Consider the following 25,279-nt stretch of genomic DNA (forward strand, 5'->3'; position numbering starts at 1 on the left):
AGTGCAGATCAGCAAGATATCGATCCAGCAGTCAAGTTATCCCTTTACGGTTCAACAATGCACGTGCTTTCTTGCCTCCTACTCTCCAATATAGTTGCTTGGTAAGGATTTTCAATTCCATGACCGACGCCTGAGCACTATTCAGACACATGGAGACAACTCAGAAGGACCGGTATGGCTGTACTGCCATGTTTTGGTTCGCGGATTCTCTACTCTCATGCTTGGAGACAAAACATCTGAAACTCATCTCTCGGTGGTTCGTTTTACATGTCCAGAACCAATCAATTAATCATACGTAACAGAAGCGCGATTGGCTTTCCGGCTTTAGAAGTGGCTATTCCAGCTCTTAAATCACTTATAGTTGAAGTGATACGGCACTGAAGGAACTACTGGGCAATTAGGATTGAAAGTACAACAATTCCGGTTAATCCTGTTCAGTTTGAAAATTCGTCTGGGTGACGCACTTACTGAATACTACTACAATAACCCATCCAGCACTAACGATGACAATCAAACTTGCTCGCTGGTATTGACCGCACAAAGCATCACATTCTCACTATTGGCCAAAACTATACATAAGCTAAGACCGACCAAACCGGCTTTGCGATCTTTTATGCTCAAGACAGGAGAAAAAACAGCTACGCAATAAGAGCAATGTCTTGAATTCCTTCAGTGCTGAAAGTAATGGAACCAATTTCTGTGGAATTATTCGTCTTCATTGTGACAAACAAAAAACCAATTAAGGGTTCAGCGACCGGATCACAGTTATTAGGTATGAAAAATAGAGAGGCTTAAAGATAGCAACAGTGTGGTTTTTAAAAGATTCCACAATAGCAAGTCACGAAATTTTTGGCGAAGACTCTAACCATTCAAATTACAGATGCATTTGTCAAATCTCTACGATAAAATTATGATTCATGAAATCAATAGCAATCCAACCACAAAGAAGTGATTTCGCACGTCGAAACGGCCCACAGCGATGCAGCGTCAAAGTGGGGTTTCAGTATGTCGGTCTGAACAATTTTAGCAAATATGGCGTGATGTTTAGCATTCTAGGACAGTCCGGCATCCAAGAAGTTCTAATTGGGCGCTAACAAGCATAAGATACTGTAAACCGATCGAAACAACCAACCAGTTGGGCGAAGGAGACTTCAACTCAGTCGCCCAAAGACAAGGTTATGCATAGGATGAACAGCAGGTTTGCGCAACACTTTCGATTCACCTGGCGTCAGGCAGTCGTCTTGGATCTTTTATTAGGGTTCTCTTATTGACGGAAATGTTGATAACTCAGGTTTTATGAATGGTCGCTGAGCTTGGTAATTTGGTTGCAAACATTTCGTCACTAGTCCTGATTGCGTAACAGATCAGTGTTAGCTCGTTGTTTATCGCTAGGTTGGTGTACAAGCCTACACACCGATGCAATATTGATCTACTACGCAGTGATGTCGGAACGACTGGCTAGGCTCAGCCATCGGGGTTTCCTAGTGACTTCGTTTTGTCGGGCAACTTCAGCTTTTTTCGTTGGATGATTGTGAAGCGTGATGAACGGATGTGGTTCGCATGTTCCTCGAGGCTGCCAAATTCAGCTGTTGTGCGTAGTCACCACCTTCGCGTCAAAAACCGTGCTTAAACACTGCGAAAATTCATATCAGGGACATGTTTCTTTTTAGCAGAAGAGTGCAGTGCAAATGCAGATGAACTGGCTGCTGATGAAAAAGATTCGACTTCCGCCAAATACCCCCCTTTGCACATCAATTTGGTTTCAACGCGAGACTCAAACGAACTGAGCTGAACCTCTCGTTCTTGATATTCTTCAACTTAATGTTTCAGTTGGTACAATATTCGAGATGTTACGGTAGCGTGCTACACATAGACGGCGGTACATCGAATATCAAACCAAATGAAACATTAAGTGGGCCCGCACAGCACATTCAGTTGTATGAAAACATCATTAATGAGGGTTTCAGTTCTGTCTCGCTTTAGTGTGCAGTAAGTGTAGTTCGCGAATTCCGTACAAGTTGAGTTCAAGTAAAACGGAAACTCGAGGACTGCGCCTGCCTGATGAGTCTCAACAAGGACGAAAACGGTCGTGGGCTGTCGAAGAGTTTTTGGAAACCTTATTAGTAGTGTGTTAGGTTTAGACGATTCAAGTTTCTTCCTTAGGCATGCGGACCGATGACTCAGGAAGTCGTGATCTTTGAAGACACAAAAATGCTTAGCACAAGCAAAAGAAGCTATCAGTTGTGGTGCGGTAACCAGAGCGGGATCAACCGAACTGCAAACACTCATTGAGTTCGGTTGGATTCGAAAATCAAGTTAACGGTGATTCCATTTCATTTATAAACCAGCTGAGTAAAAACAGCAGTAGGACACAATATCCAGACCCCGCATGCTTAGACACGTGTCATTTCGGTCGATAATGGTCAGTTCTCGATTGGCTCACATTTATTCACCATTGATCGGTTTTTATTGTTTCCATCGCCTTTGTCACGGTCACGCGACCACATATGTGTGCCTGTTCGGTCTTTACACACTTCCTGTGGTGGTTCACTCACATAAAGTAAACTCAACCTACGTCTTTGGCTGTAGTTTAACATGGACAGATGCTCCGGTTCGTTCTGTAACTGTGCAACTGGTTTGAAATGTGAGCCAACGGACAGCCACTTGATTGACTGCGAAACGACAGGTTACAGAGAAGAAATGTCCAAAGGGGTATTGACCCTCCTGTGGTAAATTATTTGGGTACAAGCTAATTGCTGACATCTTGGAAGTTGACGGAGGACCTGGGTTAGGCAGTCATTGTACGGAGGTCGGCTATTTTAATGACACGAATCGTGTTCGTGAGACAGTCGGCTAGGTATCGTCTCAGAAGTCACAGTCACGGACACAGAGACAACACTGGCACAGTGGATCTTACCAACCATTCGGCTAGCAGTTGGCACCGTTAGTGGCTGCGTAGCAGCGTCGTGACACATTTGTCCCGATAAACCACTGCCGCCGACAAACAAAAAGGGGCATGTTCTCTGTATGTCAGTGGTCAGCAGGGCTAGTTCATTCGAAAGCTTTGTGAGTGATGTGAAATGAACCCTCTGTGTCTGTTCACAAAACACTGATATTTGTTGCAAAAAATTGATGTGAACCATCTAAGAGAAATTCAGACGGACAACCTAACCAGAGTCGTTTAAACCTTAGCATTTCTACTACCCGTTGGCCGAATCTTCACTATTAGCGATCTCCCATCCTCGTAAACCCCAATCCATTTTGGGAAAGGGCAAATTAAAACAACAGACGGATTACACTCTTCGTAAGGTTTCTGAAAACCTTGCGACTGCCCACGACCGGTTTCGTCCTTCGCGGGGCTCATCAGGTGGACGCAGCCCCCGAGTTTCTGTCCACATTATGTTCTCCTTGAACCCAAATAGCATGAATTTAGCGAAATACACTCAATTGCATACCAATTCGGTTTTGACGAAGACTCACCTGGAACCCAACTGAATTCCTCGTTTACGATGTTTTATTGAAAATTATTGTTTAAAAATCATAGATGAGAGATTCAACTGGGTTCCGGGTGAGTCTCCTGTCAAAACTAAATTGGTATACAAATGAGTGTACTTAGCTAACCAAACAAAGTCTTCAGCAGCCATACGGTAACAGAAAGACAGACGACACTGTGAAGTTAACCTGTCAGTTACGTAGCATTTTCATCACACTGTAATTTCTACGTGAGAAAGTAAACACATTACTACCCCAACAGCAGGACACGAGATATATAGACGGAGGATTGGAGAAAACGAAGGGCAATAGAGTGCATGCGATATGCAGGGTGACAAACGATGCGAATGAAGAAAGGGTCTGCTTCAGTTCCATGAAGGCTAAATTAGTGGGGTGATGTAGAAAAGGGAGTGATCACCCAACTTGATAATCCAAGGGTGGAAGACCACTGCCTTCGTACAAAAAAGGATAAACGGGCACGGACCGACATCCCTCGGTTGGCGACGTAAAGTTTACAAGCTAATTTCGAAGCTCGGCGAGCACACCAATAGTCACGTGACTAACGGCCGCCAGGGGACGACATTACCTTCGAACACTGAATACCGTGGGTTCCGTTGTATACCGAGAGAGGTCTTGAAACTTATAAACATTTGCCCCGTCTATCCGAATAAAAACGGCGAGTGGAAATCCAAGAAGGACTCTTGAGAGTGATTTCAAGTAACAAACAGAGTGCAGAAAACATTTAGGGTAGTGAAAGTTAGATATATTCCATTTTTCATGCAGCTTGGGATAATGAAGACCAGTGCGGGAACCTAGGTCCGAAAGGGTTTCTCTTGGTGGGAACATTTTGAGTTCAAAAGCCATATGTGTATTTGTCAAAATCCCCCGAAGCACAGACCTATGAGGACCCTTTCATTTGAAACATCGGGAAAGGAATACAATGCTTTTGAAAGGAGCTCCAATTTGGGAGACCCTCATATAGCCGTTAGGGGGATTCTCTGCCGGGGGAATAGCAACGTTTCAATAAGTAACTAGAGACTACAGGTTCGCAAACTCGTGTTTATGAAATAATGATTGTGAACAAGTTCCAATCTGTGCGTGATGCACATGAGATAGACTTTATACATTCTGAAACCATCTTTGTTTCCTTAGTGATCAATCATGTATTTCCATCAGTACACTGATTCTTTTATACGTTATCACATGACACTCGGAAACTAACCGCAGTGAAGGGTGCTCATGTGAGGAAGCCTTCTAAGATGTGGACAAAGAAGATATTACAGCACCCACGTGCGATCGACAAATTTTATACACAGACCAACAACCTAATCAATGGTGCTTTCTGGGACGGCAGCCTCAACTTCGGAGGATGGATGGCGAACAAACTGGGAGTTCCGAAATCAAGAAGTCTGTGAAGTGGCGAGAAGTAACGAGTCTATGGAAACTAAGGGCGTAGCTGAAAAACGCCATAAGTAATTATTTGTAACGCTACCGATTAGATTCAAATGAAGTGCATTTTTAAAGACGCAAACTGGGATAGATAAGATCTGTCTTAGTACTCTTGTACCTGAAAAAACACGCAATGATTAAGACAGCGAATGTTCGAAAGTATCGAGCACAGAGGAATAAAAACAAATATTCTTGCGGAAACTTTAGGGCTTAATCAAGAGAGTTAGATCACCGGCACCTCCTGAGAGCATCTCTAGCAATTTCTACGCGAAGAGACAATCAGCCAATTAACGAATTATGAAATACGGAGGAATTTGCGGCAATGGAAAGGTTGAACTACTATTCATGACTTTGGATTCAGTATACAGATAACGGGTATGAAAAGCCAAATAAAAGAGTACTCGTTCGAGTTTGGGGATAGAACTAGGGGAAAAAGAATAATCTAAGAAGCTGAATGAAAGGTCAGGCGAGGAGACACAAGCAAAGGTGAAGGGGATGAAGGGGGAAACTTTAATACATTAATCGGCGTGTGGAGCTGATGAGATATCTGGTGATGAGGCAGACTAATAGCGGGTAATACAACACAGTAAATGTGCCGGAAAAAGCAATGTGTGTTAACATGCACCAATAAAACCTCAAATTACCTTTCCACGCCGCTTGAGGCAAAAGGAGAAAGGTAAAATCACATCCGAAAGAGGAGGATAGGAAAAACGATCCCAATAAAACGAGGCCGGGTGCACGTTGGCCGTAGTATCGATCCGATAATTAGAAAAACAAGCAAACCACTAAAATGCTACCAGGTGACGCACATTTAACTAGTGACTACGGTGTCGCAAACCGAAATCAGGGACGTAATCTAGGAAAGCAATTACTCTTACGTTTGGGTGATCTCAGAATCTCAATGACTGTTCCACCCGTAATACCCCAAGTTAAACTACCAGTTTCCCTGCGCTTAGGCAAACAACACATGCGAAGGTGATGCTCTGATGTCAGTGACACGCATACGAACACTTTTCCTGCTCAACTGTGAAAGAAGCAGGTCAGACGGCTGCGTCATCCAGCATAGCAACAGCTGACGATAAATAACGTCACGGATCCACGCACAAAGAGTATCTGTGTTAATTTACACATGCTGAACTTGTGCGTGTGCGTCATCCAGTGAAGACAATATCTAGCTGCAACAGTACGGCACTTCACAAGTGCTCACCGCCACTAAAAATCAGTCGACCAAGTAGAGTTCCCGGCCTCTTTAGAAGAGATAATTCTATACCAAACAGGCCATCTGAAGCATCAAGACCACATAGCTCAGATGATAAAGTCGGTCGAAAAAGGCGTCATACACGGCCTACACAATACCGTTACTGGACTATGAATTCCAGACTCCGCTTCAAATCACAAGGCGATTGGTGGAATTCATAATACAGGATAAGAACCTGCTTGCGAGAGGGTACTTAGTCGTTTTTTGCATAAATAAGTCTCGAAGTGCATCTAAACAGCCTTCTGACCGAACGCGCTGTTAGACAGATAGTATCTGGCTGCAACGAATGGAAAACGGTTCAAACGAACCGACATGATAAAAATACTCACATGAATCATTCGCGCAAGACCAAAGTCTGCAATTTTCACAACATGTTGTTCACCAACGAGAACATTTCGCGCTGCCAGGTCGCGGTGTATATACCGTTTGAATTCCAGATAAGCCATTCCAGAAGCGATTTTAGATGCCATTATTACTAGGCACTGCAAACTGAGAGTTCGCCCCTCAGAGGATTGTAGATAGGATAGTAGGGAACCTTTGGACATGTATTCAGTGACTAAATAAAACGGTTCGGATTGGGTGCACACGGCATACAGTTGGATCAGATTGGGATGGTGCAGTTGTTTCATCACTTGTGCCTCACGTAAGAAGTCAGCTGCGTCACAGGAACCTGGTCGAAAGCAGAGAATAGGCGGGAATTCATTCAGAAAGGGAACAAAGCAATTATTCGGCACCATTACTCATACTTTGCTCGATTATGTTCTCATCAGGAAAGTTTTCGTTTAAAATGAAAGGTGATCGCAAAAACCAGCGGCATAATTCGTCTACACGGGCAACCGTGACTACGTTTTGTCCGAATAAATGCTTACGCCAGGGATGGGGGCGGGATGGACCAAGTGCTTAGAGAGCGAATTTACTGAGTAGAAGGTCCGTGGTTCGAACCCGACCTCTGCCACTCGACTTCCCCTGTCTAGGCTTGAGCAATCTGGCTGTACCCAGACCTTCTGCTTCCTTGATGGCAGCTAGGCACCGATAGGGTGCTACAGCTGAACGAATTTTTTTACGCCAGGATTGTCAGTCTATGTAATACGATCACATCTGATATTTGTAAACTCAAACGGTGTGAAAGGGGAATTCGAATGACCTAGTTCTATAACGGACGCGACTTATCCACGCAAAGTGAAGTGTAGGTTTGGTCACACCCAGTCTCGTAGCGGAGCCTTACACTTTGGAGGCGTGAAGCGCTTACGGTTCTAAATTAGTGTCATATGCAGCATGAGGTACGAACCACAACAGCCATTTTGTTAGTCATTAAACTTGGGTTTATGAGGCAGGTCAAGATTGTGCACAAGGCCGTGTGTGAATATTCTGCCAGTACACATAGAGACAGCTGGAAATGTGTTTGTTCAATCAGGTCAGCGCATACCCTGTGGACGTCTATTCAAAGAAGAAAGGATGGTAATTCAAGTGGCAGAAGTAGCCAACGTCAGAACGAATAAGGGCTCAGCCAGATCGACAGATTTCGCCTTCTTTGTTGCTTGTGTGCAGCAGCTACCTCGACAGAAAGTTCTGGTTTCATCCATGCACATGAATTAGTCACATCCATTGAAGACTATCAAACCTGCACTGATCTATGGAAAAATAAGTCTATTCACATTCAGTGCGTGATATTGATCATTCGTGGCGAAAGTGCATGAAACTGAGCTTGAACTGACATACAGAGCGTTTTGACTTGACCCTAAAAGTGCATTAAGATGCAATTGGTGCAGTCAACTTGTGAGTACGGGATGAAGTCCGGCAGCCGTATTCTGCGAACGTTTAAGTGAATTGTGGGTAAGCGGTGTGTTCTTGAGGTGTATCTACGTCACTTCCATCGTTGCTCTAACGTCGAGCGATTGGCGGTAGGACGAGGACCAATTCGATCTTGCTAGCTGTATATAGGCGGAAGATAAATGACTGTTCCACTATAATGGTTCGAGACTACGTAGTTCGAAATAGGAATCGTCATCATTTAGTTTTCGAAATGGTGCAAACTCTTTCCGGGAAGTCTGTGTGAGGATGTCTATAAAAGTGTTGCGGTGATGGTCCTCAGATAAGTTGTAATCAGTTTTGCAGCTTTGTCACTTGGTTTGAACTTGGGTGGTCTACGACGGCTTGGAATGCTCATCAGAGTCCAGCAAGAGACAAAGTACTAGTTTGAAATTTCTTGTTCACTTTCCACCATTGCATCTATTCCAACGAGTTGCTGCTCTGTAGATTTTCTTACAAGTCCAGCCGTAAACACAAAATGCGAGTGATAATGTTTACATGAGCTTTGTTGTTACAAACCCATGTATGCGCAGGCCACCATGTCCAGCAAGGCAACATGCGCTTGTGACTTCAGTTAGGCAAATAACTGATACCGTTCTCTCTCTCCTCTCCGTCTATTCAACGTCTTATAAATGGTTTTGTGTCACCGAGCTGGATAGACTCGATTTAACATGAATCGATCGTGTAGACCTTTCGGTGCAACACTCGATTAGCATTTATCTGGTAAGTCACCAACCACTAATCGTACACAAATCAACGATCTTTTTTCACATTTACGGTGACTGGTTCTGACTTGTATGTCAGCTTGGTGTAGCGCACACTATTGGATCGTTCAAGGTTGCCATTCATGCTCTAACAGGCATAGTCAAACTAACAGGTGTGAATGGGTCTATCCGGTTAACAGTTGAATTAAGAGAATCAGGTCGATGATAGCCGTTGGCGCCGGTCACAGCTAGGATGGTCGGTGGATGTTACTCAACAGAGAGCACGTGCAGCTGCTGTTACGACCCGAACCTTCTGGTTTGTGTAATGAAACAAACGCACTGGGTAACGGATGACCACAATCGAGTATGTTGCGGTTTAAAGGGGGGCAAAAAACCGCTTGTAAAAGCTAGTGGATGACAAAGGATGAAGGCGCCCTTATAACGAGAGTGCACCGTAGACAACAGCGCCCCTATACCGCTGAAACCGATTGCAGTGGCATCATCAGACTGGGGATGGCGTGACTGCGAGCAAATTTTCGGATTGCAAGATAGAACAAGCAAAGCTAACTTGTGGATGGTAAAGAGGGAATGCTTGGTTTAACTTGCATAGAAAGGATTCTTTAGAGGTAACTGGAGAAAGCATTCTTCTCGAGTCCCTGGCCCATCGTGAAAGGGGGGAGTTCTCCCCAAGCTTCGCTTAGATTGAACCCGCATTACTTCGTTGACGTGTTGGAGACAACTAACACTAACCAGCTAACACTAACACTGACACACAGTCAGGACTGTCTCAACACCTCTTACTACAAACTCGATTGACATCCGCTGATAAAATTAATCACAGTGGAGGGCGGTTGGGCAGTGAAAAATTGTAATAGCATCTGTCATCCACCTTATCGATCTAAACAAAAGTTAGGTATTATGACATGCGGACTTCCAGAAAAAAGAACGAAAGCATTCGATCACACTCATGAAAATGGCAAATAGACACATTGAAGTTCATTGATAAAACAGCGACACGCACTGTGGGGAATTCGACAGACCGAAAAACCTACTTGGTTTCAAAGTTTTCACGGCAACAATTGTCGTTTTATTCCAAACTGCTTTGTACACCTCACCGAACTGGCCCTGGCCGATTTGGTCCTTGAGTACAATAGAGGATTTGGGGATCTCCCACTTATCAATGAGCTTGTGAGAAAGACCGATGGGTTCCGGGTGGACGGGCTGTCAGAGGAGCGAACATACAGTGAACAGGATAAACAGAAGCGGGTCATAGTGTTAGACGCAATGAGTGAAACTAAGGCTAACAAAATGTCGCTTATGCCGCATTGATAATGTTGGTAAAACATATTGGCAAAGCATATTAGGGGTAGGGAGGAGCCAATTATTCACGATTCTCAAGCGGCGCTTGCCTGATGTACACTCTATTCAGGTATCGACTATCAACTGACAAATCCAAGGTACTGAGTGAATGAAGTTGGGCGGATGCAGTAATGTCTGACATATCAGCTAAAGTGCGCACAGATTACTTCTGCCCTCAAAACGCGAGAAAAAATAAACTGTTTGAGTTTCTATGGACACCATACAGCGTAAACAGTGAAAAACAACTACTGAGAAACTTTATGGGACAATCCGCCAAAACCATACGGAATTGGTGCCCCCAACGACAAGTGCAAGCTATAAAGGCTCACCGGGATGAAGGGTAAAGCCAGAAGAGTTCGAATCAGACTATGCAGTTAAATTTGTTGGGGTCCAGAAGTCAAAGGGGGATGATACAAAGGCAAGAGACCTCAACACGGGAAGAGTGCCGTGGTGAAGCAAATCGCTGCTACTTGCGCTCGTAACTCATTTGCATTATGAATTGGTATGAAACACAGATTCCAGTAAGCATTCAATAAATCTGTCATGCATGAAAATGTCCTCAGGTGAACCACATCGCCGAACCAGGGAGGTTGAGGTCGTACGGAATAGCCAGCTTGTTTTGCAGAACTACGACTCGTCGCGCGTTAGAGATTCTCACTTTTGTTTGGAGTGCCTTTCTCCAAGCCTCTCCGTCGAGTATCAGGTTTCTTCGTAATCTGAGATGGGAGTTGGAGTTTTTCACGCTAACATGCAGGATGTTCCAAGGTGGAATTTCGGGCGTCGCAGATTTCGAACTGATATTGAAAAGTTATTCATTTACAAACGCCCAACTAGCGGAGCTGGCGTTTTCTCTGCGAAGGATTTCGGTGTTGGGGATTCAGTCATTCCATTTACTCCGAAGGAATTTGAATAGACAATGAAAAATAAAATCGGGCAAGAATCCGAACATATCGTCTGCATAACGTCCAGGTTTCGCTGTGACAGTGGTGAGGACTACACAACAACTCGACACATTGCACTCTTGATAACTATGTGCAAGCAATGTATATTCCAGGCAGCCAAATACCGTGTTTCCCATTACAGCCACATCTCGCTACCGAACAGCGAAAATCTGTAAAGCACACCATCTCGCATTCAGCTGAATACTTGGTTCCCATTCTAGAAGGTGAAAGCAGATCACATAGTAGCAAATGGACATGGGATCGCGCAGTAGTGTTGTGGACAGGAAACGCAGTGAAAAGACTAAATAACTATCCAACCGGTACCAAATTGGTACCCCTCATTGACGGAACGTCTCACCACGGTGCCTTGTTACAGAAACAATCCGATGTCAATCTCGAACTCGTACGGCAGGCCTCTAACCAGGATTCCATCCTAGTGAGGAAGGCTTTGATGAGGTTGACAACTCTGCCCAAACAGCCAAGTTTTCTTTCGACGATCCACACTGTTGACTGAATCGAAGGATTTGATGAAGTCCACAAACAGTCCATACAGTGGTTGGCTCTGTTCACGACACATCTACTGGATTTATCTAGTTATAAGGACCAAGTAAATCGTATTTCAGCTGCTTCCAAATCTACGCTGTTCTTCAGGATATTGATTGTGCACGATACGAGCAATAATCTTGCTTGTTGTCGATAAAAGACTGATTCTACGGCAGTCGTCTGCCTCCTATCGACTTCCTTTCCTCCTGCACAGAATCATTATCGTTGTACCACTGAAACCATACGGAATATCTTCCATAGCAGATGAAGCAAGTGCCCTGGTGTCAGTCCTGTCAGCCTGTACAATTCCCCAAGTGAGCCGTCCAACCCTAATTCTTATCCTCTTTCCAGAGGGCTGATGCAGGTATGCAGTGGGTAAGTTAGCCAAGTCTTTATTGTGCTATGAAGCAAATGAGCAGTCTGTTTCAAACCAACATCTCTGGATGGTTCCTTGGTGTTGTTTTACGTGGATTTTTCGGAAAGCTGTTCCTGGCGTTGCTGTGTTGCTTTCGGACTGCTATATTTATCGGGTTTTGGACCGTTCTAACGAACGTCAAGTGCAAGTGAAGGTGGATACTGATGAATCATTTCCACCAAACAAATCTCGTCCTTTTCCCTGCTTCGGTCCGGTTGTATCAAAACTACCGGCCTTTGAGTGTGCTTGAGATCCGGTTATCCAAAGGCCTTTGCGTTAGGGACGAGTGTACAATTAAAAAGCACAATTCGAAAAGTGATCCCATCTTTTCGTTTTTATAACTCTGTATTTAAAAATGACAAATAGACTAATTCTATTGGGAAGACTCTAACGGTATCACAATTATATTGCAGGATGTCAATGATTAATACGTTTATGCTTGACGAACGTGAGATCTTTGTGCTGGTGTATACAAGGGAAAGTACCGCATCTCTAAAAAAAGTGTAATTTCACTTTGGGTGTGGTCAGCGCACAGTCGTACGTATGGGCCGTCAGTCACCGACACAGTAGACCTGGTCAAACTCTGATTAATTTATCGTTGGCAGGCATCAAAGGACTTCTGAAAATCCGTGTATGACAAGAGCAACAAGCAGATGCAAAACAGCGTTTTTGTAAATAGGCTGGTTGCTAACGGTGACAGACAACTGCTGGGAAAAGCGCGTCCCACCTAGTACTGCCGTTGGGTCCTGCGCGAAAATATACACACAAAATAGTATTCATTTACAAAGAACGTTGGAAGCTTGGGTGGTATCGATCGCCGCTGATTTATCCGCCGAAGCGGACAGTTTGGTTACAAACGTCTCACCACAGGCCAAGGTGGCATCATGAGTGCGTTGCGGATGGTACGTCAACCACAATAATGAGTGCAGGCATTTATTAAACTTATTGGGTGGGGGAAATTATCAGTTGAATAGAAATAGGGTACAAAAAATAAATCGTTCAGCCGTAACACCTTTTCGGTACCTAGGTGCTATGCCACCCGAAGGAAGCACGGGGGCTGGGATAATGCCAGGTTGCCCAAGCCTAGCTAGGGGAAATCGAGATGCAGAGGAATGAATGAGGCTGGTCCTAGCAAGTCGATCAAATCGTTCCCTTCGTACCAAGTGAGCATCTCAAGATGACGAATACGTAGAATATGTTAAAACCGACTGAGAGCACTGACGTACCACAGTGCACTCAGAAAAGAATGTTGGCCGTACTTTCACATACTGGCAGTACACTAAGCATCAAAACTCGACTATCCCGCAAAAAAAAACCGAGGTCCTGATTTATCTCTACGAAACATACCTTTGACGCTTAGGCGCCAACTTTACATATAATAATGCTAAAACGGAGTCACTCCAACTATCACAGGCACTGTTCTCTCAATACCTGAAGTCACCTTACTTACAAGACTTTTCCATACTCCGAAATAATGGGTTTGTTATGCCAATCAACAAACATCACAACGACGAATCGCTGCGCATTGCAACTATATATGTAAACATCGCACTTATTATGGAATGAAGGACGCCAGTTGGGAGGCTCATCTTCGGAGACTGGGATTTCTGTCTAATCAAACATCCCTGACACAACTGCTTACAGGAAGCTAACTAATTCAGCTTGTTATCCACAGTCTGAGTCAAACGAGGGCTTGCAATGCGTTTATCCACGTGCGCTGAACATTTATTCCAACGGGAACCCACGTGCACAAGAACTAGCGTGTTTATAATAGCGGTTATCCGAAACGGTACGCTTCCTGAAATAAGCTACCAGCAATCCGCACGAGCTTCAGTTCCAATCGCTCGGTTACCCTACGGTGGTCTTGAAGCACTGTATGATTATAATACGGTGAACAAGACTACAAAGACATATAGTAAACAGTCAACGTAGCATTCCAGTGAAAGAATGCACAAACCAAGTTGATAACCCTAAATGTTCAAACTAACCGATGTAACTCAGTGGACATCTAAATAGACACGAAAAGCAAGCACTGAGCCATCATGAATGCTCAGCAACTACGGTGGATTTGACGGGACTCGACCACGTTACACGCTCTAGCTGAAGCGCATCAAATAGACTTCATGCGGCAAGTACTGCAACAACAGATTAGTCCGCTCAAACAACTAACGTGCGCTGTTGCATCTAGTACACGTCGATTGTGTCAATCGTAACAACCGCGACACGAGTAATCCGTTTGGACAGGCATAACAACCTCATTAACCGGCAGGTCATCGGTGCTGGACACCTGGCAATACCGATGCAAGCGAGCAACTCGTTCAACCGTAAATCTGCACCAGCCTGGATGGCCGCCCTTGGCTTTCTTGTTTCACTGGTCTTGCGGTTTCTATCCCTTATTCTGTGATAAAAATTACCCTAACCAATCTAAAACGCTACCATTTTTTACCGAGTAGACACCAAAGCAAACTAATCAGTGTTTTAAAACCAACTCCATCACCCAGAAAGAAGCAAGTGCAAAAGACTTCGCCCGCAAATTCCAAGAGCTGGAAGGCTAGTTTGTGATTACACTAGAGATAAATGACAAATGGTAGGACCGAAAAATGAACTACTGGTCAGTTGAATTTTTTCAAAGAGTGCCTCAGGGAAGTCTGCGAGAAACGGCACCATGCAGTCTGCGTTAGAAACTTCGTTAGCAGGTCACTGAAGATCTTGCATTCCATCTAGTCGTGTGGTCTACTTTAGAAGGGGCTGGTCAAGTGTGACCTTACACATGTAGTGGTTGCTAGGTGGTGGTGTCCAAAAAACAACGCGATCGTTAATGCTGCACTATCGAAGTAGACAGGAAATCAGTTCAGATAAACACTGGAAAAACGGAAATAGCCTTTTTGGATTAAAGATCGGTCCTTCGAATCGAACCTGATTAGTTGCTGAAAAGAGGCCTGTCAGATTTATCGATCTTTTGTTCGGTAATGCATGATAGACTTAGGAGTAGCAGACGGCTTAGGAAGCAGCCTTCAATGACATTAGAGGCTTTACTTTTCCATCAAAATCGAAGATTTTATCTCAACTGCTCATTATGGACAAAATGGTGGTTAGATGTACGAGTAGCCTCAGACGATTTCTCGAAGGATGTAGACGACTCACTTCTGATTTCCATCTGCTTGGGGTTGTAAGTTAATTTCTGGGCAGAAAGTGTCGTTCGCTGGATCAGAGGTACTGTAGGTTGGAGGATAGGTTTATAATAAATAAGAGGCAATTAGTACTTCGACGGGTGCTAGTTCTCCTGAAAGTGGACAGTCTTACATCTTAGGGTCACCTTTTTACAGATGAAGAAGTCTCGGGCTGTACGAACACCGGCGTAACCTGGTGCAACACAAGTTGACAGTCGATCGCGTCTGGACAGAGTAGTTGTCATGATCTCAGTTAATGTAGTTGGATATGGTATACGAATTTCAGAAATGCAGCACATGCAATCGATAAGGTATCTCAATCTGCTAAAATGCCTATCTGCTTAAGAGCATGTTCGTTGAAAGATTGGAGAACAGGATAACAATATCTGAACAGCGGCAGATATGAGCGCGTAGTCATTTTCATGGGTGTTTGCGTAAGGCACCACAGCTGAGAATCACAGAAGAATAATTAAGTGAGGCAGTAGGGGGTTAACAGATAAGTATCTAGAAGGATGGAGAATACCCACCTAACTATCCAAGCGTATGTAGAAAACGAGTGGGCCAGGCCACCTCGAGAGCACAAGGATACATTTGTTCGCATATTTCAGGGTAACGTGTGAACCGATATTCTTTCGGGGCTTTCAAACATGGACAAGAGGGCAATTAGGGCTATTAACCAAAATCTTTGGTTCGAAAGCTGACCAGATAGATAAACCTACACATCACATCGATCTGTTCACCCGCAGGCATGAGGTTCGGGTTTCGGCTCATCCAATCCTGCAGTAGCACTTTACACTTTACTGGCGTCAAGAGCATATCGAACTGCGCAGCAGAATTACTTAGGCTATTTGAATGGTTGTACGGCAGCGAAGCACTAGTGCTGAACACCGATGTTATGTTGTTGAGAATGATGACGACGATATTTTGAAATGGCTTACATGTCTAAAGGGTGTGATCCAAGGAGAGCTATATAGTCACTATGTCTGTGAGCAACCTCCAGGGGGTAGGTATAGAAGACTCATCAGCACATCGGGTGGGAAAGTGAAAAGGAAGAGCAGCAGACGGCACCTTTAGGTAACAACATTGAACGTAGTGAGCTCAGGAGAGAATTTGCACGGGAAGAGGCATACAGAGCCGTAATAACAGACGAGGGTTTGTAAGGAATGCCTTTCGTTTCAAGACTGCCAAAATTTCTGACGACTAACGGAATCAAAAACAACCTGCATAACGACAAAAACGGCTGTTGTTAGTTACCTGAAGGAGTGACGCAGTTCCAGCATGCGTCACAGTGAAAATGTGATCGCTGCGATCGCGGCCAGAGGAAAAACCTAGCTTGATTCTCGCAAATCTGACTCACAACGATGAACCAACCTGCGTGAAATAATATCACAGTGCATATTCAAAGCTATGGCTACCAGACTGTTACGCTGGTGATTTTCCCATGACGTTCTTGCACCCTATTTGAATATGGAAATTACCGTCGAGATGCTAAACACCTTCGCCATCGTCTCCATTCAAGATATTCTGGAGTCAGGTCACCAGGTTAATCACAACAAATAAATAAATTTGGAGAGTACGGAATGGAAGCCGTCTAAACCAAATGTTTCTTTGCGCTGAAGCAATGAAACTGCACGACGGATTTCCGTTATCAGTATCAACGTTCAGTTCGGGTTCAAATGGTTCTTCTGAAGGGTGTCAGCTTGTCGCATTTTTAAACGGATGCGATCAATGACTATACGCAACTTGAGAACGAGCGCACAGATCCCCAGCTATGACACGAGCCCGACCACCCTTAGCGCAGAGAAAAGACCGGACCTTCGGAGGAGAGGTTTTACTGCCTCAACCAAAAACAAAGCACAGCGGGAGCATCGTTCAATGTATATATTTTGAGCGACTTGGGAAATAGTACATTTGTTACAATACAAAGCACAAAAGGCCAATAGGAAGGAAGCGCGGTCCTTTTGGAATAATGCGCAACATGACGAAAAGGCGCGAAACTTAAAGGTTCAAATTTTCAGAAAATAAATCTGGCAATAACTCGATAAATAGACGTTTTTTGGGATTGTTATCTCCAACACAGCTGAAGTGCTCTTCGCAGCGTTTGACACTCTGGGACACGTGGTGTGACTAGCAATCACCCTCCTCTAATCGGTTGACCGAATTAGCTAGAACAGGGTGCGATGGTTTTTGTTTTTTTCTGTTTCAAAAGCCTTCTTCATGCTTTAGTCATCCGTTATCCATCAAAGCCATCTGTCAATCCGCAGGATCTTCAGTGTTCAACAGTTGAGGGATATGCGCGTGCTGTTACAGTCGTTTGTTGCTGGTATAGTTTCTCTGATAAAAAGCACTGGGGCGTGCGAGCTGCGGGCATGACTTCTGTAATCTTTTCCGGTCGTTATTAAAATCATCATCAGCAACATTGTGCCCAATGAGTTCTGGAAGCACTTCAGCCAACTCAGCTCGAGAGTGTTGGACTACAGATAGGCCTTGCAGGTGATGAACTGAATAACCTTACATCAACCAGCATGTTTACAAGGGAAAACAAGCCCTGAGTCAAGTGCTGTACTTCACGGTCAATGAGAACCTTGTACTGACATTGAAAGTACCCACAATTAGCTGACTACCACGTGCGTAAACCACCCTCACAATCCACTGGCCAACTCGGAAAAATTTCTGTAAAACATAAGCCATTGTTCCGTTGCTCCAAAAAAACGGGAGTCGAGAACTGAGAAGACTTGGAACGGGAGATAATTTTCCAGATTGCTTCAACTTATTTCATCAATCATGACTTACTGAACGACATTCTTCATTTCCAATGAGTTACAAGTGGGACCGAATCATCGAACCATTCAATTCCCGGAACATCTAACCTTCTGTATTGTTTGCCACAAAAATTCCGTGAAAAGTTATTGATAGGTGATGCAGATAAAAATAATTAAGTGAAAGTTTTGTCTGTAGTGTCCACTAGTTAGTCCAGACCACGCTTTTTGCTGGTCCGTATAACCCCATTTTCGCTGTGTGCATGTGTTAAAATTAGGAGAATCCAGATTCGTATGACAAGGAGAAAGCGCTGCACAAGACATGATGCGTGGTAATGAGTGCAAGCCCAGAACAGTGGGACACAACATCCAAAAAATCTGATAAGGCGAAAAACTGAGCGAAACAACCCAGATTTCTCACTTCTTACTCAGAAGGAACAAGTTATCGTGGACACAGTTGCACTTGGACACACCTTGTGCCGTGACAATAGGGTTCGGGGTCCAAAAAGTGAGAAACGGGCAAAGAAGCTCTGTTGAATATCAGCTCTAAGTAGAAGCAGCGCTCAACCTATCAATTGGACAGCTAGACTTGGATCGGAACGTGAGCACGAGCAAGACAAGGTCCCGAATCGGTGCCTGGCACAATCCGAGGTGGTGCCCGTTCCCTCTGTTACCCAGTGCTCACCGGAGTCGTGGTGATCTTACAGAATATTCAGTGTGACCATGACCTCACCAACGGTCGCCTTGAGGGATGGTAGTTGCTTCCGCAAAGGTAAACAGCTGAATAATGAAATCTATAGGGGCTGCACTTAAATTACTCAACGGAAAGATGAGGGCAGAACACAAATGACAAGCAAAATGGACAACGCACGGAGAACAAACAACTCACTTTAATACACGGTCGACGGAGACGACAGCACAGCCCTGATTGGTTTTCCATATAGTAGCTGACCAGTTGTTGAATATTAACGAACGGGAGTTGTCGGGAAATGTAGAACCGTTGTAATTCGGGATTCGTTCGAGAGGAACGGGATCGGATTCGGTAATGCTTGATGGAACTTTCTTCACGAACTGTCGCAGAAAAAACGCGGATTGTAAAACGATGCATCAAGTGAGTTAGTCCATAACGGCGGAAATCAAATTACAACATTCATGTTTACGAATAAATCCCACAAGAACAGGAGTTAGTGCATATTAGTGTCAAAAACTCCTACTTAGAGGTCGAGGTTCCGAAATATCGATAAAACGGGGGCGAACCACGGCGTGCATTGATATTATTAGGACCACATGAAAGGAAAAAAATGGTAACGTTCATGAGAAGAAGGTTGCACTGGTCCATGAAAGTTATGCACAGGTATAGCTGACAAACTATCCATCAAATGTTTGTTCGAATGAGCTCAGTGGTTAAAGCACCAGCTTACGGACCGTAATTCGAACCCTATCTCTTCATCTCGACTGAACCAGACTTGGGTAACCTAGCAGTATCTCAACACTTGTGCCTTCTTCCGTTGGCATCGGTTCTAGTCCTTGTGTCTTTAAATGAAGCCTTCATCAAATGCTTGATCTTCCTCCAAAATCAGTAGTCTTGACCACCTAGAGTCTTAAAGAAGGCAATGAATCTGGTTCAGACGTCATAAGGAACGTCGCAATCGACCTGTTGGTGTGCACATGCTCAAATCAAAAATGTAGGAGACAGGAATGTACATGGTAGTGTATTTTCTCGTCTTTAGGACGCCTCAAGGTTTTTCCAGTGGGATTTAGGACATATTCTTTAATAAATATCGATTGTGAGTACCTCTCTTTTTTAAGTGTGAGATACCCGGTTGATTCACCTTACCACGAAGAAACATGGATGAGTGTTGGTTTGGTAACGTCGACAGGGTCATTCTTATCCATATGTTTGAAGAAGTGCATGGAGTGAGAGATGTTGGCTTAAAAAGTAACGTCTATTTTACCTAGGTCCAGCTCTGGTTTCAACTGAAATCTGTTGTCTTTTTACCTCGACAACTTGCGAAACAAGAAAGCGAGGATAACTCCACAAAATTCCCGATCTAGCTGATGATCGTACGATGAAAATACTGCAGTGACATCTTGCTTCAAAGAACCCCTAGAGGTACGGTCGATGGCTTGCTGACAGCTGTCCCACCAACCCCTTTGGCCCATCGGTACTGCTTAACGGGATACTGGCTGCATGTCCGCCTGATATGGTTTCTTGGGCTTATGTGTAAAACAGTTTTATACGAATAAGTACAAACTACGTGGATTCCAGTGGTACAACTCATTATGAACAGCAAATCTGTTTTCGTTGCAAACTATCCATAAACGCGTACACCTCAGTATGCTTTTGTTTCAAACAGACAACACACTATGACGAATTCCAAAACAATCTAATACATGAGACACATAGTAACAATGAGGCAAAGCATAAACAGACATTCTGACAATGGTATGTACAACGAAAGCAATAACAATAATAAACGAGTTTGGGGAAGGGACCGTAAACAGGGATGGCGCTTTTGTTGATGAGACCATAAACCAATAGAAATGTGCATCACACGAAAATCCCATAGCATGTAGGGTGGTAAACACAACAACGGACTGGGGTTGAAACTATCAAAATGATGTTTTCAAACATGTATTTCGGACAAATTGCCAACTACTTGTACATACACTAGCATACATCATACATACAAAACTGTGTGCAAACCATCGAGCTACACCGAATAGGCCAGCAGCCAAGTGATAAAGAGAAAGGAGGGGATAAATAAACTCACATCCATGCCTTAATCTGCCTGTTGCACTGAACTATGCCGATCGACAACAGCACAGAAAGGGACATGCCACGAAAAATTGTGTTATGAAACCAGCTGGATGCCCTGCAATCTTGTGTAACCCGAAAGAATGAGTTAGATAGACAATGAAGAGAATATGGGAGCTCTAGAACAAACAGTAAGTCCAAAAGATGACGATCATGATTCATAATTGTCAAGTCAAGTGCAGTTAGCTAAGGGGTTGTAGCCCCGTGTACAGGAAGAGTGGCACGTACTGCTCATACGACGCATGACCTGGAATCAGCTAAAAATCAGGCTGCTTTGCACAGTGGTGGCCACACACAATCACCGTTAAAGCGATGCAGACTCAATATTTCTGAGTGCTCGGTGGGTTCATTGTAGACCCAACTGAGAACCACCAGATAGCTGAACCAGTGATGTCCACTTCGGACTGGCAGAGGGCCTGTATCAACAATAAGTCGAACCGACACGACGATTATTTTGCTTTGATCTGTGCAACAATAACTGAAAGCCATTAGTGAAACCATCGAACGTGCGGTACACCCAAAAACCTAAGTCATCCGCCGGCTCAGATGAGCAAAATTAAACAGCCAAACTCGATGCACACCGCTTCCAGTAGACTAGCGGACTGCATTGCCAATAGGACAAGCTCAGAGCACCGTGCATGGCTTATTATGCCTATGCTACGATCAAATCGCAAGTGATATTCATAACAAAGGTCAGTGATGCCAGGTCAACTTGATAAACGTCGCGTGGTTGAACTTGGGTCATCAGGGATTAGACAAGGAATTTGAACAGATCATGGTTCGACCAGGCTAACTACAGACCTTGGACAAAATGATTTCACCTACACAGAGTGGAATTGTAAAGGCAAATGGAAGCCGCCTCAGTCATGATTAATTTTACCCAAATGATTGCCTGTGCGATATAATCTTCGACGTGTCTGGCACACACTACTCTATTCCTTGTGTTTGCTTCAGTGTCCAGTTCAGTCCCGTTTAATCGCGGTGAAACCCAAATTTGATCTGAACCACTAAGCGTGACAGGTTAGGTTACACTTCAACACGCATGAGGAGGCTCATAAGCTGTGTCACAGATTCTTGCCACTGACCCAAACCAACCCGTAGAGCTTAGTCTAGAAGTAACGGTTGCGAACTTAGTTACGGTTTATTCTAGTGGAAAATTTCTCAAAACTCATGAGCCCTATGAACCGAATAAATGCCGCTCTCTCGGAGGAACAAGACGGTAGACTCTGTTAATTTTGGTCTGAAAAAAGACTATCCAGATGTGTGGGATGCGGGCTGATGATACCAATACACAGGTAATAAAGTAAGGTTGAAGAGATCAGTGTGGAACTGCGTAGGCAACCGGAAAGGCAGGAAAAATAAAGCCTAGTTAGTGGAAAATGACGAAAAAACTGAACCGATGAAACGTTAATAATCGTAGACAGGTAGACATCATCTGATCGGTCGATAGAGTTGGAAGCATGGAAGACGGTGGAAACTGTCTGTACCGCACGCCAGCGGGTGGCCTCCGGTAGATTGGTGGAGCGTAAATTCGAAAATAAGAAAAAAACAGACTGCACCAGATAGCTAACTGACAGCCATGAAATGACGTGGTTCAAGCACCCTGTGCTATCGAGTGATCGAAGGCGAGACGGCTGTGGTACAGCCGTAAGGATCCATCCGGAAGCAACCCGACGAAGAGGAGGAAACGGGTTATGGCGGCCCAAGAAAGTTAAAAAAAGTATCCGCGAAAAAAAACTGGCATGTGATACAGACGATAATTTACATTCATTAAAGTAACCTAGATTCAAGCAACAAAGAATGAAAGTAATCAAACCGCATGTGTTAACGCAGTAAGGCCACTACCAAGACCGATGCTTGCAAGCACAAAATGTTTTTTTCGACAAACCGTCCAATAATTTATATTGTTGGTTCAAGAAGCGAACGAAGACCAAAAGCTGCGATTCCATTTTATTTGGTGTTTGAAGCACGCTGCATTTTAAAATCCACATTAGTTATTGATGTCGTATTCATAATATCCACATCATGCTTACGCTCTTGTCTCAGAGTTGTACTAGTTTGTACCAAACATGCGTTCAGTTCCAACCAACAGGTAGTGGAACGATAGGCTAAACTAAAAATGCTGATTAGACAAGCGATGCTGGCCAAAGAATTCATACTATCAGTGGTAGTGGTAAGACTGTCAACTTTGACCCTTCGCGGTAACTTGGACAAAGTATGTGAAATGACAGGAGAAAAGTAGCAAGGAAACTAGTACGCCATGGAGTGTTCTTGACTGCATGATCGACGCAACAATGTTGAATGTTGCAATTGGTCGCGACTGTCGTGATGGATGCCTTCACATGGACGCACATATTGGATTGAACGAACTGATACTTTGCTAAATCGAATATATATATATATATATATATATATAGCGGTTTAGTTGAAGCACGCTTTCGGTGCCTAGACGCCATACCACGCGAAAAAAGCACGAGGGCCGCGCGAACGAAAAAAGCACGAGGGCCGGGATACTGCCAGGTTGTCCAAATCTGGACAGGAGCAGTTGATATACAGAGGTCGGGTTCGAATCACGGACCTTCCGGTCAGTAAGTTCGCGCCTTAGCCACATGGAGAAAGTTGATTTTGTCCTGACCCCTCAGAATACCAAGATGTTCCCTCAGTCACATCAGATGGGTAATATCTCTACTTCCTTGATAGCTTACCGCAGTTTCGGGTCAAAATAGTTTGCTTTTGGATGTCCTCATTCGACAACCCCTACACAAATATTTTCCCAAACCGGATGGTCTTCTTTCTGTCAGCGAACAATGAGAAGAGAAATCGGCCCTCTACCCAACTCGGTAAATTATTCATTGAATATATTCACCTCCGATAGATATACTGGTTAGGGAAATTAGCGAACAATATCGTCTGTGAAATTATTACAGAGGGAGAGATATGGCCCAGGGGTTCACACTGTTTTTGAAAATGGTGTTTTTAACACTTCGCTTACAATTCGCTGCATTCCAAAAGTCATTTCAGAATTTAAATGCAGAATTTGGCCCCACAAGAGCACAACTATATGCACTTGTTTCTAATCGATGAAGCGGTAGAAAAATTACAATGCGTTTTCGGTGTGGAAACAATCGCTTTCAAATAGACATCCACTAAAAACAGCTCTGTGAAGGCCCCCTCCAATACCCTAGGGAATTCGCAAGTCCGTTCCCGAAAACATACCGGAACCCTGAGCACCTGTTCGAAAAATACCGGAAATCCCAAATGTCATACGTCAATTTCCAACGTTGTGAGATATAGGGCGAGTTGAGGGCGTTCAAAACTAATTAACTCAGCTGAACAAATGGCACGGATTCGAAGCTGGTGCCGTATTGAAGTAATGAAGAAGGTTGCTGAAAACTCTTCTACAGCCCACGACCAGTTTCGTTTAAAAGCATCATAAACGAGAGATTCGGCTGGGTTCCCGGGGGAGTCTCCCCTCAAAACCAAATTGGTATGCAGACGAGTGTATTTCGCTGGTACTGTATCGTTAGTAATTAATCAGTAAGTTTCTAGCTTATCCTCACATTAATTGGCGCATCGATTTGGCCATTAGTCCTCATGTGATGGTTAGATTGTTCAGACTGTTTGTTCGCAGCTTTAAGTCAACGTGGCATATTCACATACTAGTTAGTGTCAAAACATACACAAGGAGGTTTATCCCCTGTCTGCCATTGTATATAGAGAAAAACCACTGAATTGAGTTCTTTGACAGAGGAAACAAATTTCGTCATTGAAACTTCGAACCGGAGAACATACAAGGCATTGACGGAAGCTGATAAACGATAGGCAATTTCACAAATGAAATTCGGTTATTGACTACAAGAGAACATTTTTTATCCAAAAATCCCGTTGATAATCTGGGATCAACAGTCAGGTGGTCCGGTGGATAATGCCACGAAGTTGCGTTTGGATGCTCCGGGTTGATTACTCAAACGGACTCAGTCGTGGAATGTTTTAGGAGAATTAACATGAGTGTGAATGGACATTCGGTCATCCCCCGTAGGTTGTTGATGACTTACAAGAGAAATGGTGACTGAGTGAGAAAATGAGCTAAGAGCTCCGAGTATTATTGTAAGCGCTTCATTAGATGGGTTTCTTCGTACGACTCAATGAAGAGGACTCTAGCACTCACAATACTTTTCGGGCAGTTATTTCTCAGCAGCCACATGGAGAGGTCTTATCGGCAAATGGGGAAGGACTGGGAAGACAACAGAGGAATGTTGCAAGGTTTTGGTTCTATCAGCATATCATGCTAAGAAAGGTGTGAACTTGATCACTCCAAAGTCTGCAGGCGATAAACGTTCACAGCACAAGACTGTACTGGCAAACGAATTCCGCAGGCTACATCCAAAATGCAAGGCAGACAGTTTAAATTCGGTCCGAAATCCACACATTGTTCGTTACAGCATGTAAGTGAACCTAGACTCGAACGGGTCAAGTCTACGCGTCATCGTCGAGCATGAAATTTGACTAAAGGCTGGAAGGGACAGAAGTCGAGGCCTTCTCAGGACCCAACATGCCACATG

The 25,279-nt window shown here is 44.0% G+C and overlaps 1 protein-coding gene across 1 annotated transcript in view; it reads right to left on the reverse strand.

Annotated features, from left to right (window-relative positions):
• T265_06294 (hypothetical protein) overlaps window positions 1-25,279 on the reverse strand; it is a gene marked incomplete at both ends in the record, with an annotated part of 56,869 nt that overhangs the window by 9,181 nt on the left and 22,409 nt on the right. The window contains 3 exons of the mRNA XM_009171521.1: window positions 6,529-6,869; window positions 9,765-9,933; window positions 18,789-18,970. Of these exons, the coding sequence (XP_009169785.1) occupies window positions 6,529-6,869; window positions 9,765-9,933; window positions 18,789-18,970 (692 nt within the window). The remainder of the gene's footprint in view (window positions 1-6,528; window positions 6,870-9,764; window positions 9,934-18,788; window positions 18,971-25,279) is intronic.

The sequence above is a fragment of the Opisthorchis viverrini genome (genome assembly GCF_000715545.1).
Source record: "Opisthorchis viverrini unplaced genomic scaffold opera_v5_127, whole genome shotgun sequence".
Classification (NCBI taxonomy): Eukaryota; Metazoa; Platyhelminthes; class Trematoda; order Opisthorchiida; family Opisthorchiidae; genus Opisthorchis; species Opisthorchis viverrini.